Here is a 12,408-nt window from a genome sequence, read left to right as displayed (position 1 = left end):
AAATGTCTGTTTTGTTTCTCCAGTGTAATGCCCACTGCAGTCTTCGCTACATCGGTCTACAGTGGTCCCTCGTTTATCTCCGGGGTTATTTTAAAAATAATCCACAATAGATGAAATTCGCGAAGTTGTAAGCTTTATTTTTGACGTTTATTATATCTGTTTTAAGGCTGTAAGACCCGTCACCACACACTTTATACGGGTTTTCTCAGGCAGGACAGTTACAACCCCTTTTTTGCATCCTTCTTAAAACTTATCGCTGCATTTCCTCCTCCTTTATGTAACGAACCGAAGATTAATTTATCCCGTTGTCGAGCCGTAACTTCTACATTCCGTCAGGGTGTCCAGAAGTCCATCTTTTTGTGCGATGGTTTGCATCTTCCTCTGTCTTTTGGGTGCGACCACAGGAGACTTTGTCGGTGCAGAAAGTTTCGTCGACATTGTGGGTTTTTTCAGGGTGAAAACTTGCAAACATGCAGCACTTCAGAACCACTGGTCCTGGTTTGGTCCTGGTTCAGTCCTGGTTTAGTCCTTGTTTACTCCTGGTTTATTCCTGGCTCAGTCCTGGTTTAGTCCTCATTCAATCCTGGTTTTGTCCTGGTTTACTCCTGGTTCAGTCCTGTTTTAGTCCTGGTTTAGTCCTTGTTTACTCCTGGTTTATTCCTGGCTCAGTTCTGGTTTAGTCCTCATTCAATCCTGGTTTTGTCCTGGTTTAGTCCTGGTTTACTCCTGGTTCAGTCCTGTTTTAGTCCTGGTTTAGTCCTGGTTTAGTCCTGGTTTAGCCTTGGTTTAGCCCTGGTTCAGTCCTGGTTTAGGCTTTGTTTAGTCCTGGTTCAGTCTTCGTTCAGTCCTGGTTCAGTCCTGGTTTAGTCCTTCTTTAGTCCTTGTTCAGTCCTGTTTTAGTCTTTGTTTACTCCTGGTTGAGTCCTGGTTCAGCCCTGGTTCAGTCCTAGTTCAATCCTGATTTAGTCCTGGTTTAGCCTTGGTTTAGCCCTGGTTTAGTTATGGTTCAGTCCCAGTTTAGTCCTGTTTCAGTCCTGGTTTAGTCCTGATTTAGTCCTAGTTTAGCCCTGGTTTTGTTCTGGTTCAGTCCTGGGTCAATCCCGGTTTAGTTCTGGTTCAGTCCTGGGTCAGTCCTGGTTTAGTTCTGGTTCAGTCCTGGTTTATTCCTGGTTCAGTCTTGGTTTAGTCCTGGTTCAGCCCTGGTTCAGCCCTTGTTCAGTCTTGGTACTCCATTCAGTGTAGCTAGATCTAAACTAGGACTAAACCAAGTCTAAACCAGGTCTAAACTAGGACTAAACTTAACTGTCTCTCACTGAACACTCCTGGGATGTTGCAGGACACAGAGACACTTTTGTACTGAGGATTGTTACTCTCCTCACTCTGTCTTGACAGTGGAACTCTGCCTCTTGATTTGCACTGAGGCTTTTTTGAGGTTTATATGATTATATTTTACTGCTCGGTGTGTTTAAATAAAGTGTTTTGTAACGGATTCACTGATGCCGACAGTCTGGATTTGTCCTGGTTTATTTGGTCGGCGAGAAGGGCAGAGGGAACAACAGTTTGTTTGTAACAGAATCCACATGTTTCACTTTGTCCCGAGCTGAAACAGACAAGATTATGATTATGGTATTTCAGTAGTAGTAGTAGTAGTAGTAGTAGTAGTAGTAGTAGTGATAGTAGTAACAGTAGTATTCTGAGTCTTACCTGATTCCCGTTGGTCTCTGGTCTCGGCCCACTGATCCGGACTCTGGTACCACCACAGAACCTGGACTGTAAACACACAAGCAGGTCAGTAATTGGGACTAAACCAGGACTAAACCAGACCAAAACCAGAACCATAGCCAGGACTAAAGCAGGAATAAACAAGAGCTAAACTAGGATTAAACCAGATCTAAACCAGGGCTAAACCAGGTCTAAATCTGGACTAAACCAGGACTAATCCAGGGCTAAACCAGATCTAAACCAGGGCAAAACCAGGACTAAACCAGGACTAAACCAGGGCAAAACCAGGGCAAAACCAAACGAAAGCCAGGACTAAACCAGGGCTAAACTAGGACTAAACCACGACTAAACCAGGGCTAAACCAGATCTAAAATAGGGCAAAACCAGATCTTAATAAGGACTAAACCAAATCTAAACCAGGACTAAACCAGACCAAAACCAGGACTAAAGCAGGGCTAAACTAGGACTAAAACAAATCTAAACCAGGACTAAAACAGACCAAAACTAGACCAAAGACAAGACTAAAGCATGACTAAACCAGGACTAAACCAAAACTAAACCAGAACTAAACCAAGACTAAACCAAGATCCAACCAGTGCTCAACCAAATCTAAACCAGTACTAAATCAGGACTCAGCCAGGACTAAATCAGGTCTATACAAGGACTAAAACAGACCAACACCAGACCAAAGCCAGGACATAAGCAGGACTAAACCAGGACTAAACCAGGACTAAACCAAGACTAAACCAGATCTAAACGAGAACTAAACAGGATTAAACCAGAGCTAAATTGAGTTTAAAGCAGGACTAAATCAGGACTCAACCAAATCGAAACCAGGACTATACCAGGGCTACACTAGGACTAAACCAGGAATAAATCAGATCTATACCAGGACTAAACCAGACCAAAACTAGACCAAAGCCGGGACTAAAGCAGGGCTAAATTAGGACTAAACCAAGATGAAACCAGGACTAATCCAGAACTAAACCAAGACTAAACCAGGATCCAACCAGTGCTTAACTAGGACTCAACCAGATCTAAACCAGGTCTATACCAAAACTAAACCAGAGCCAAACCAAGACTAAACCAGGACTAAACCGGGTCCTGTCCAGGTCCATGTTCTCACCGGTGTGGCTCTGTCCGACGTCGTTGCTGAAGGCTCCGATGGCTTTTCCGAGGCCAGGTGCATTCTGGGATTGTATGTAGTCCTTCAGGCCCTGCTCACAGAGGCCCCACCCCTCAGGCCTCATGTGGAAACGCTGCAGCTCGAACACGCCCCCCTCTGAGGGTGGGGCCTGCATCGTTTGCCAGGGTAAAAGGCGGGCCACCTCGTTGGTCTGTTTGGTGAGCATGGGGATGGCCTTGGAGATGTACTGCTCCAGCCAATCAGGATCCTGCGCCAGCGACGACCTCACCGCCGCACGCTGACAGTAACTTTCTGAGGGGATACAGAAGTACTCGAGTAAAAGTAGACCTGGTTTAGTCCTGGTTCAGTCCTGGTTTAGTCTAGAAATCGACCGATATGTCCAAAGACTCTGCTGATATTTTTGGGCCAATATGTACCGCTGATTTATTGCGCCGATAACGGATACGCTAAAAAGTGCAAATATCGGCGCAATATATCGGTTTATTTCTAGTCCCGGTTTAGTCCTGGTTTAGTCCTGGTCTAGTCTTGGTTCAGTCCTGGTTTAGTCCTGCTTTAGTCCTGCTTTAGTCCTGGTTTAGTCCTGTTTAGTCCTGGTTTAGTCCTGTTTTAGTCCTGGTTCAGTTCTGGTTCAGTTCTGGTTCAGTTCTGGTTTAGTCCTGGTTTAGTCTGGGTTCAGTCCTGGTTTAGTCCTGGTTCAGTCCTGGTTCAGTTCTGGTTTAGTCCCAGTTTAGTCCTGGTTTGATCCTGGTTTAGTCCTGGTTTAGTCCTGGTTTTGTCCTGGTTTAGTCCTGGTTTAGTCCTGGTTCAAACCCTGGTTTAGTCCTGGTTTAGTCCCAGTTTAGTCCTGGTTTCAGTCCTGGTTCAAAGCTGGTTCAGCCCTGATTTAGTCCTGGTTTTAGTTTATCCTGGTTTAGTCCTGGTTTAGTCCTGGTTCAGTCCTGGTTTAGTCCTGGTTTAGTCCTGGTTCAAGTCCTGGTTTAGTCCTGGTTCTAGTCCTGGTTAGTCCTGGTTTAGTCCTGGTTAGTCCTGGTTAGTCCTGGTTTAGTCCTGGTTTGATCCTGGTTTACTCCTGGTTTTGTCCTGGTTTAGTCCTGGTTCAGTCCTGGTTCAAAGCTGGTTCAGCCCTGATTTAGTCCTGGTTTAGTACCGGTTTAGTACCGGTTTAGTCCTGGTTTAGTCCTGGTTCAATCCTGGTTCAGTCCTGGTTAAGTCCTGGTTCAGTCCTGGTTTAGTCCTGGTTCAGTCCTGGTTCAGTCCTGGTTTAGTCCCAGTTTAGTCCTGGTTCCTGGAGTCCTGGTTTAGTCCTGGTTTTAGTCCTGGTTTAGTCCTGGTTTAGTCCTGGTTCAACCCTGGTTTAGTCCTGGTTTTAGTCCCAGTTTAGTCCTGGTTCAGTCCTGGTTCAGTCCTGGTTTAGTCCTGGTTTAGTCCTGGTTTAGTCCTGGTTTAGTCCTGGTTCAGTCCTGGTTTAGTCCTGGTTCAGTCCTGGTTCTAGTCCTAGTTCAATCCTGGTTTAGTCCTGGTTCAGTCCTGGTTCAGTCCTGGTTTAGTCCTGGTTTAGTCCTGGTTCAATCCTGGTTTAGTCCTGGTTCAGTCCTGGTTCAGTCCTGGTCTAGTCCTGGTTTAGTCCTGGTTTAGTACCGTATCTCCAGATGTGGAAGACCTGGTTTAGGGCTCCGTACTCGACGCTCCAGTACCCGATGAGCTGGGAGTGGGCGGTCCTCAGGTGGATCTTCTGATTGGTCAACTGGAGGAAGCGCGTGTACAGGTGCGGCTGGACGTCATAGACCCGGAACTCGTACAGGGCCCGGTCTGAGGACTGGGCCCAGGAGCAGAACCCGGACCGGATCTGGACCTGAGGAAAACCACAAGTCTCACTGCTCACGAGGAAATGCTCTGTTTTGTTAGAAAATTAAACCGAAATACAGAAGGACTTTGGATTAAACTAGGCCTAAACCAGGTCTAAACTAGGACTAAACCAGGTCTAAACAAGGACTAAACCAGGTCTAAACAATAAACTTGGACTAGTGAATATTCAATCCTGCCGTAGTTGTGTATTTTCTGTAGGACTCATGAGGTGGTCTGAGTTGGTCTTTGGACTCTGTGCTGCTGTTTATGTTTAACCACACAACCTATGCAGTACAATAGTATTTTACTATTTAGTCCTGGTTTAGACCTGGTTTAGTCCTGGTCTAGATCTACTTTAAACCAGCTTTAGTTCTTGTTTAGTCCTGCTTTAGACCTGCTTTAGATCTGGTTTAGTCCTGGTTTAGGCCTGGTTTAGACCTGGTTTAGACCCGGTTGAGACCTGGTTTAGTTCTTGTTTAGTCCTTATTTAGTCCTGCCTTAGTCCTGATTTAGTTCTTGTTTAATTTTTCTTTAGTCCTGGTTTAATCCTGGTTTAGACCTGGTTTAGTTCTTGTTTAGACCTGGTTTAGCCCTGGTTTAGTCCTGCTTTAGTCCTGGTTTAGTCCTGGTTTAGACCTGGTTTAGTTCTTGTTTAGTCTTTCTTTAGTCCTACTTTAGACCTGGTTTAGTTCTTGTTTAGACCTGGTTTAGCCCTGGTTTATTCCTGCTTTAGTCCTGGTTTAGTCCTGGTTTAGACCTGCTTTAGTTCTTGTTTAGTTCTCATTTAGTCCTGCTTTAGTCCTGGTTTAGTTCTTGTTAGGTCTTTGTTTAGTCCTGCTTTACTCCTGCTTTACTCCTGCTTGAGACCTGTTTTAGATCTGCTTTAGACCTGGTTTAGACCTGCTTTAGACCTGGTTTAGATTTGATTTGATTTACTTCTGCCTGGGTGTTTGTGTGTGTCTAAAAATAAATATTGATCTGTATTTACAAAGTTTACAAAGTTTTGTACAAACCACAAATGCATAAAAACAGACCATGATGCAAACAATTCAAGTAATTATAATAAATAAAAAGAAACAAGAAATAAAATCAATATAAAACCAGCTAAATGAAGACCAACAGATACAAATTGGCTTTAAAAACTGATTTAAACGATGATACTTTTGGTGCCTGGGTACCTGTTTTTGCAGCAGAACTCGTCCCAGCTTGGACCACTGCATCATGGCTCTTCGGGACCGGGTTGAGTCCTGGTTTAGTCCTGGTTTAAAACAGTTTCTGTCTTGGAGCTATCACAAATAGCTCTGGTTTTTATCTTGATTCAGACCCAGTTTAGTCCAGAGCCTGTGGAGGTAAAAGGTGACCACAGGAGGAGTGGTCAGAGATCCTCTATGGGACAGGAGCTCTCACTGTTACTGGGTTTACTGATTTACTTGGAATTTAGTCATGCAAAAAAAAAACAAAAAAAAAACAGTTAAATATATAATTTTGCTTACTTGAATGAATTTTGCTATATGAAATTATAATAAATCAGTGCAATAAAATACAAAATGTGATATCAAAAGAGAAAACAGTATGCAGATAATACTCCCTACAACTGTACAACAACTGACCCTTATGTAACACATAATACTCCCTACAACTGTGCAACAACTCACCCTTATGTAACAGATAATACTCCCTACAACTGTACAACAACTCACCTTTATGTAACAGATAATATTCCCTACAACTGTACTATGTCTTATCCTGATGTAGCAGATAATACTCCCTACAACTGTGCAACAACTCACCATTATGTAACATATAATACTCCCTACAACTGTACAACAATTCACCCTTATGTAACATATAATACTCCCTACAGCTGTACAACAATTCACCCTTATGTAACAGATAATACTCCCTACAACTGTATAACTATATAATACTCCCTACAACTGTACAACAACTCATCCTTATGTAATATATAATACTCCCTACAACTGTACAACAACGCACCCTTATGTAACAGATAATACTCCCTACAACTGTACAACAACTCACCCTTATGTAACAGATAATACTCCCTACAACTTGTCTTCCTATGACCTCTTGTATATAGCTGAGATTTTATATTTTGTAACTTATTTTTCTATTTTATTTTCACTTTTACATTTACAATTCTGTCTTATTTCACACCAGTCTCTTGCTCATTTTTGCTACTTAGAATTCATTATTACCGTTAATAATTTTTACTTTTTGTTATTATAATGTATTGTGATGTGTGAGCTACAGTGTCCAAATAATAATTAAAAATAATAAAAATAATAAAATAATTTCCTTTGTGGATCAGTAAAGTTTGTCTAAATTTGAGCCAACCTCAGCCTCTCGTCAATGAAGAAACAAGACTGCTGGGGTGTTTTTAAGGTAATCATTATTTATAATTATTTTCTGTGTAAAATTTAATTGTATTTATTTTATTTTATTTTATTTTATGGAATGCTATTTTTCTTTTCTTTTTTTTTTTCTTTTTTTTTTTTTAACTTATAAAATAAATTAATTAATTTAAAAAATACGCAGAAAGATGCAGTGTTCATTCCTGTCCAGACGGTGGCGGTGGAGCGCTCCTTCCTTGACCTTCTCGCTCTGAAGAAGAACAGAGTTCACGTGCTCCTCCTGTAGCGGTGCTCGTGCTGTTTACCTCTGACCGATCTGACCCGGACTGACCCGGACCAGACCCGGACCATGCTCCCGGGGCTTCGGGCCTCGCTGCTCGGCCTGCGCGCCTGTGTGAGCGCCGCGTCCCGGAGGTCTCTGCACCGCGGGGCGCCGCTCTCCCACGGCCGTCTCCGGAGCCTCGGCGGCCGGACTCACGGACACAGCTGCACCGTGGACCCCGCACTCACCGAGCAGTTTGTCTTTGAGGACTGTGTGGACCCCAAACAAGACCAGGACCCGGACTTGACAGGTGAGGAGCTTCAGACCTGGTTTAGACCTGGTTTAGTCCTGGTTTAGTCCTGGTTAGACCTGGTTTAGACCTTCATTAGTCCCTGGTTTAGTCCTGGTTTAGACCTGTTTTAGTCCTGGTTTAGACCTGCTTTAGTCCTGCTTTAGTCCTGGTTTAGACCTGCTTTAGTCCTGGTTTAGACCTGCTTTAGTCCTGGTTTAGACCTGCTTTAGACCTGCTTTAGTCCTGCTTTAGACCTGCTTTAGTCCTGCTTTGTTTAGACCTGCTTTAGTCCTGGTTTAGACCTGGTTTAGAACTGCTTTAGTCCTGCCTTAGTCCTTCTTTAATCCTGGTTTAGTCCTGGTTCAGTCCTGATTTACTCCTGGTTTGGACCTGGTTTGGACCGGGTTCAGACCTGGTTTAGACCTGCTTTAGACTTGGTTTAGACCTTCTTTAGTTCTGGTTTAGACCTTCTTTAGTTCTGGTTTAGTCCTGGTTTAGATCTGCTTTAGTCCTGCTTTAGACCTGCTTTAGACCTGCTTTAGTCCTGGTTTAGTCCTGGTTTAGACCTGCTTTAGTACTGGTTTAGACCTGCTTTAGACCTGGTTTAGTCCTGGTTTAGACCTGCTTTAGTCCTGGTTTAGACCTGCTTTAGTCCTGGTTTAGACCTGGTTTAGACCTGGTTTAGTCCTGGTTTAGTCCTGGTTTAGTCCTGGTTTAGTCCTGGTCTAGACCTGTTTTCGATATTGGTAATTTAAGCTTCAACTCAGACCAACATCATTAAATCTTTCTATCTTCATGGAGACCAAACCAGACAGAGTTCGAGGTCAGATCTGTGGAGAGGCGACCCCGCTCACAGTCAGAATGTTGTTTTTCTTGGTATTTTTTAACTACAAAACCACCTGTAATTTAATAAATGTAGAGTAGAGCTGTTTAATGTCATACTGTGGAACATTCCAGGCAGAGCAATGGCGTATCCATGGAAACAAGAAGGTGACAGACCCCCAACCAAACGATATTGATATTCTGTCTCTGGTCCAGATTTGTTCCAGTTGCCTCCTGACCCTGAACCTTTGACGCCCTGTGACCCCGTGACCCCAACACACAGGAAGAGGCGGGGCTTGGAACGGCAGCTGCAGGCTCTGAAGTCCATGGTGAACCAGGACCAGGACCAGAACCAGGACCTGATCCACTTCCACGACTCCCCAGGTCCAAATCTGAGACCAGGTACAGATCAAAACAAAACACACGCAGCTTAGATCAGACTCAAGAGACAATGTACTAAGTTTGAATAGAACCACATGGGAACCTAAAGAAAAGACTTTTATTTTGTGCTGAAATTTCTATTCTGTTATAAGTAATTTTTTCCATCATTGTGGTTGTGAAATTTGTGTCTAGTATTGAGCCTTTTCCTTCATTTTGAAATCACGTTTGAAATGTTAGTATCACGACAACACTTCTACAGTCACAGCTGAACCTGTCCTGTGTTTCCAGAGCCTAAACCTGCAGACAGAGACACGTCCGTCCAAGTTTGTTTCAGTCTCAGTTTATGTTCAGGCCTCGTGTGAACACTCAGAACCTCCAGAATTCCCTCCCTGAGCTGCAGAGGCTGCACTAGCACTGAGTCATGATTGGCTGCAGGTTTAGGTTAGGGTTCAGATCTGAGAGAGGCATTTTAGGTTTAAACCACCTGGATTTCAGTATGGAAACTGGCAACACAAATGAGAGACTCGTGTGAGGTTCATTCTGTTTTCTGATTGGAGAATCATGTTGGAACCAAAATACTAAATTAAGAAATAATTAAATGGGCATTATTGCCCAATGTTTTTGTAAGTAAGAATAATTTGAAAACAAATTTGAATTGTTTTCAGTAAAAGCTAGATTGATTTGAACATGTACAGTAGCAGTAGTAGTAGAAGTAGTAGTAGTAGTAGTAGTAGTAGTAGTAGTAGTAGTAGTAGTAGTAGTCTTTAAACTATGTTTGTAGAAATGGAAAGCAGTGTAATCCTAATTACTGATGTCCACCTTCAAAAAATAATGGAAATTTGACATTTGTAGAAAGGCAATGTTGAGGAGGAGTGAGTCTGCTCCCTGTGACCTGGGGGTGGGAGACGATGAGTTTCTTTTTGTTCTTTACTGTCCACTCAATTCTGATTTATAATAATAATGCTTTCGTTTTATGTAGCACTTTTCTGGACACTAAAAGACGCTTTATAGAAGAGTATTCAGTCACTCCACACCCGGTGGTGGTAAGCTACTATTATAGCCACAGCTGCCCTGGGGCAGACTGACGGACGCAAGGCTGCCAATCTGCTCCATCGGTCCCTACAACCACCACCAACACTCAGACAGTGTAGGTGAAGTGTTTTGCCTATGGACACAACGACAGTTTTTGTGACTGGCGCCCCCCTGTGGCACCTGATTTTCCCAGTGTCTCCCATCCAAGTATTAACCAGACCCTGTTGAGCTTCTGAGATCTGATGAGATCAGAGTTTTGACAAGGTCACATCTCCACCTTTTATTTTATTTACTGCTATAAAGTCTTCAAACCCTGATGTATTTTGGTTGCCAGATGATAAAATTATGAGTTGGTTTTATAATGAAGAGTTTTTTGTTTTGGTTCGTTATATCTCTACAGCCTCTGGGACAGGAGACAACAAGTACTATGTCCTGTATGACTGGAGTATGTTTTTGTCTGGGTGGTTATTTGTTTATTTATCAGTCTGTTTGTGTCTTGTCCTAGATCCTGGTCCAGATCCAGGTCTAGACCCAAGTGCTGGGTTCTCGTCCGTCCCCTGCTCTGGCTGTGGGGCTCTGCTGCAGACTGTCGACCCTGTGGTCCCGGGGTTCCTGCCTCCACACCTCTTCAAGAACCTCCAGGACCAGAACCAGGACCAGGGCCAGAGCCAGGACCAGGACCAGAAACAGGGCAAGACCAAAGGCAAACCCAAGTCCAGTTCAGAGCCGAGTATGTGCCAGCGCTGTCACCTCCTCACGCACCACCAGCAGCTCCTGGAGGTCACGCTCGACCAGGAGCACTTCAGAAAAACTGTGAGTAAACCAGGACTAAACCAGAACTTAAACTCAGGACTTAAACTCAGGACTAAACTCAGGACCTAAACTCAGGACCTAAACTCAGGACCTAAACTCAGGACTTAAACTCAGGACTTAAACTCAGGACTTTAACTCAGGACTAAACCAGGACTTAAACTCAGGACTTAAACTCAGGTCCTAAACTCAGGACTAAACCAGGACTTAAACTCAAGACTTAAACTCAGGACCTAAACTCAGGACCTAAACTCAGGACCTAAACTCAGGACTTAAACTCAGGACCTAAACTCAGGACCTAAACTCAGGACCTAAACTCAGGACCTAAACTCAGGACCTAAACTCAGGACCTAAACTCAGGACCTAAACTAGGACTTAAACTCAGGACCTAAACTCAGGACTTAAACTCAGGACCTAAACTCAGGACTTAAACTCAGGACCTAAACTCAGGACTAAACTCAGGACCTAAACTCAGGACCTAAACTCAGGACTTAAACTCAGGACTTAAACTCAGGACTTAAACTCAGGACTTAAACTCAGGACTTAACTCAGGACTTAAATCAGACTCAGACTAAACTCAGACTAAACCAGGACTTAAACTCAGGACTTAAACTCAGGACCTAAACTCAGGACCTAAACTCAGGACCTAAACTCAGTACCTAAACTCAGGACTAAACCAGGACTTAAACTCAGGACCTAAACTAGGACTTAAACCAGGACTTAAACTCAGGACTTAAACTCAGGACCTAAACTCAGGACCTAAGCTCAGGACTTAAACTCAGGACTTAAACTCAGGACCTAAACCAGGACTTAAACTCAGGACCTAAACTCGGGACCTAAACTCGGGACCTAAACTCGGGACCTAAACTCGGGACCTAAACTCGGGACCTAAAACTCAGGACCAAACCAGGACTTAAACTCAGGACTTAAACTCAGGACTTAAACTCAGGACCTAAACTCAGGACCTAAACTCAGGACCTAAACTCAGGACCTAAACTCAGGACTAAACCAGGACTTAAACTCAGGACCTAAACTCAGGACTTAAACTCAGGACCTAAACTCAGGACCTAAACTCAGGACCTAAACTCAGGACTAAACTCAGGACTTAAACTCAGGACTTAAACTCAGGACTTAAACTCAGGACTTAAACTCAGGACCTAAACTCAGGACCTAAACTCAGGACTAAACCAGGACTTAAACTCAGGACCTAAACTCAGGACTTAAACTCAGGACTTAAACTCAGGACTAAACCAGGACTTAAACTCAGGACCTAAACTCAGGTCCTAAACTCAGGACTAAACCAGGACTTAAACTCAGGACTTAAACTCAGGACCTAAACTCAGGACTAAACCAAGACTTAAACTCAGGACCTAAACTCAGGACCTAAACTCAGGACCTAAACTCAGGACCTAAACTCAGGACTAAACCAGGACTTAAACTCAGGACCTAAACTCAGGACCTAAACTCAGGACTAAACCAGGACTTAAACTCAGGACTTAAACTCAGGACCTAAACTCAGGACTAAACCAAGACTTAAACTCAGGACCTAAACTCAGGACCTAAACTCAGGACCTAAACTAGGACTTAAACCAGGACTTAAACTCAGGACTTAAACTCAGGACCTAAACTCAGGACCTAAACTCAGGACTTAAACTCAGGACTTAAACTCAGGACCTAAACTCAGGACCTAAACTCGGGACCTAAACTCGGGACCTAAACT

At 43.5% G+C, this 12,408-nt stretch overlaps 2 protein-coding genes across 2 annotated transcripts in view; one reads left to right on the top strand and one right to left on the bottom strand.

Annotated features, from left to right (window-relative positions):
• Positions 1-151: 151 nt before the first annotated feature.
• On the bottom strand, positions 152-6,067 carry nipsnap3a (nipsnap homolog 3A (C. elegans)). The gene is made up of 5 exons (XM_020931069.2): positions 5,893-6,067; positions 4,508-4,721; positions 2,849-3,160; positions 1,705-1,770; positions 152-1,600 (listed from the first exon to the last, which is right to left on the bottom strand). Exons 1-5 carry the CDS (start codon positions 5,935-5,937, stop codon positions 1,524-1,526), a joined length of 714 nt encoding a protein of 237 aa, XP_020786728.1. The 5' UTR covers positions 5,938-6,067; the 3' UTR covers positions 152-1,523.
• A 1,283-nt stretch (positions 6,068-7,350) lies between these two features.
• The window catches only part of noa1 (nitric oxide associated 1), a 17,132-nt gene continuing 12,074 nt past the window's right edge, over positions 7,351-12,408 (top strand). The window contains exons 1-3 of the mRNA XM_055160760.1: positions 7,351-7,661; positions 8,682-8,867; positions 10,384-10,691. Of these exons, the coding sequence (XP_055016735.1) occupies positions 7,439-7,661; positions 8,682-8,867; positions 10,384-10,691 (717 nt within the window). The 5' untranslated portion in view covers positions 7,351-7,438. The remainder of the gene's footprint in view (positions 7,662-8,681; positions 8,868-10,383; positions 10,692-12,408) is intronic.

This window comes from Boleophthalmus pectinirostris, unplaced genomic scaffold (genome assembly GCF_026225935.1).
Source record: "Boleophthalmus pectinirostris isolate CB_2022bp ecotype Guang Dong unplaced genomic scaffold, ASM2622593v1 HiC_scaffold_3, whole genome shotgun sequence".
Taxonomy (NCBI): domain Eukaryota; kingdom Metazoa; phylum Chordata; class Actinopteri; order Gobiiformes; family Gobiidae; genus Boleophthalmus; species Boleophthalmus pectinirostris.
The sequence above is the reverse complement of the archived record's forward strand: the minus strand, read 5'-3'. Positions and strand labels throughout refer to the sequence as shown.

Bases quoted from the DNA above. Each gene is read 5' to 3' on its own strand.
- nipsnap3a (XM_020931069.2), bottom strand. From the start codon at position 5,937: ATGATGCAGTGGTCCAAGCTGGGACGAGTTCTGCTGCAAAAACAG. The intron at 1,771-2,848 runs GTGAGAACATGG...GTGTGTTTACAG, and splicing joins CGTCGGACAGAGCCACACCG to TCCAGGTTCTGTGGTGGTAC. The intron at 1,601-1,704 runs GTAAGACTCAGA...TGTCTGTTTCAG, and splicing joins CAGAGACCAACGGGAATCAG to CTCGGGACAAAGTGAAACAT.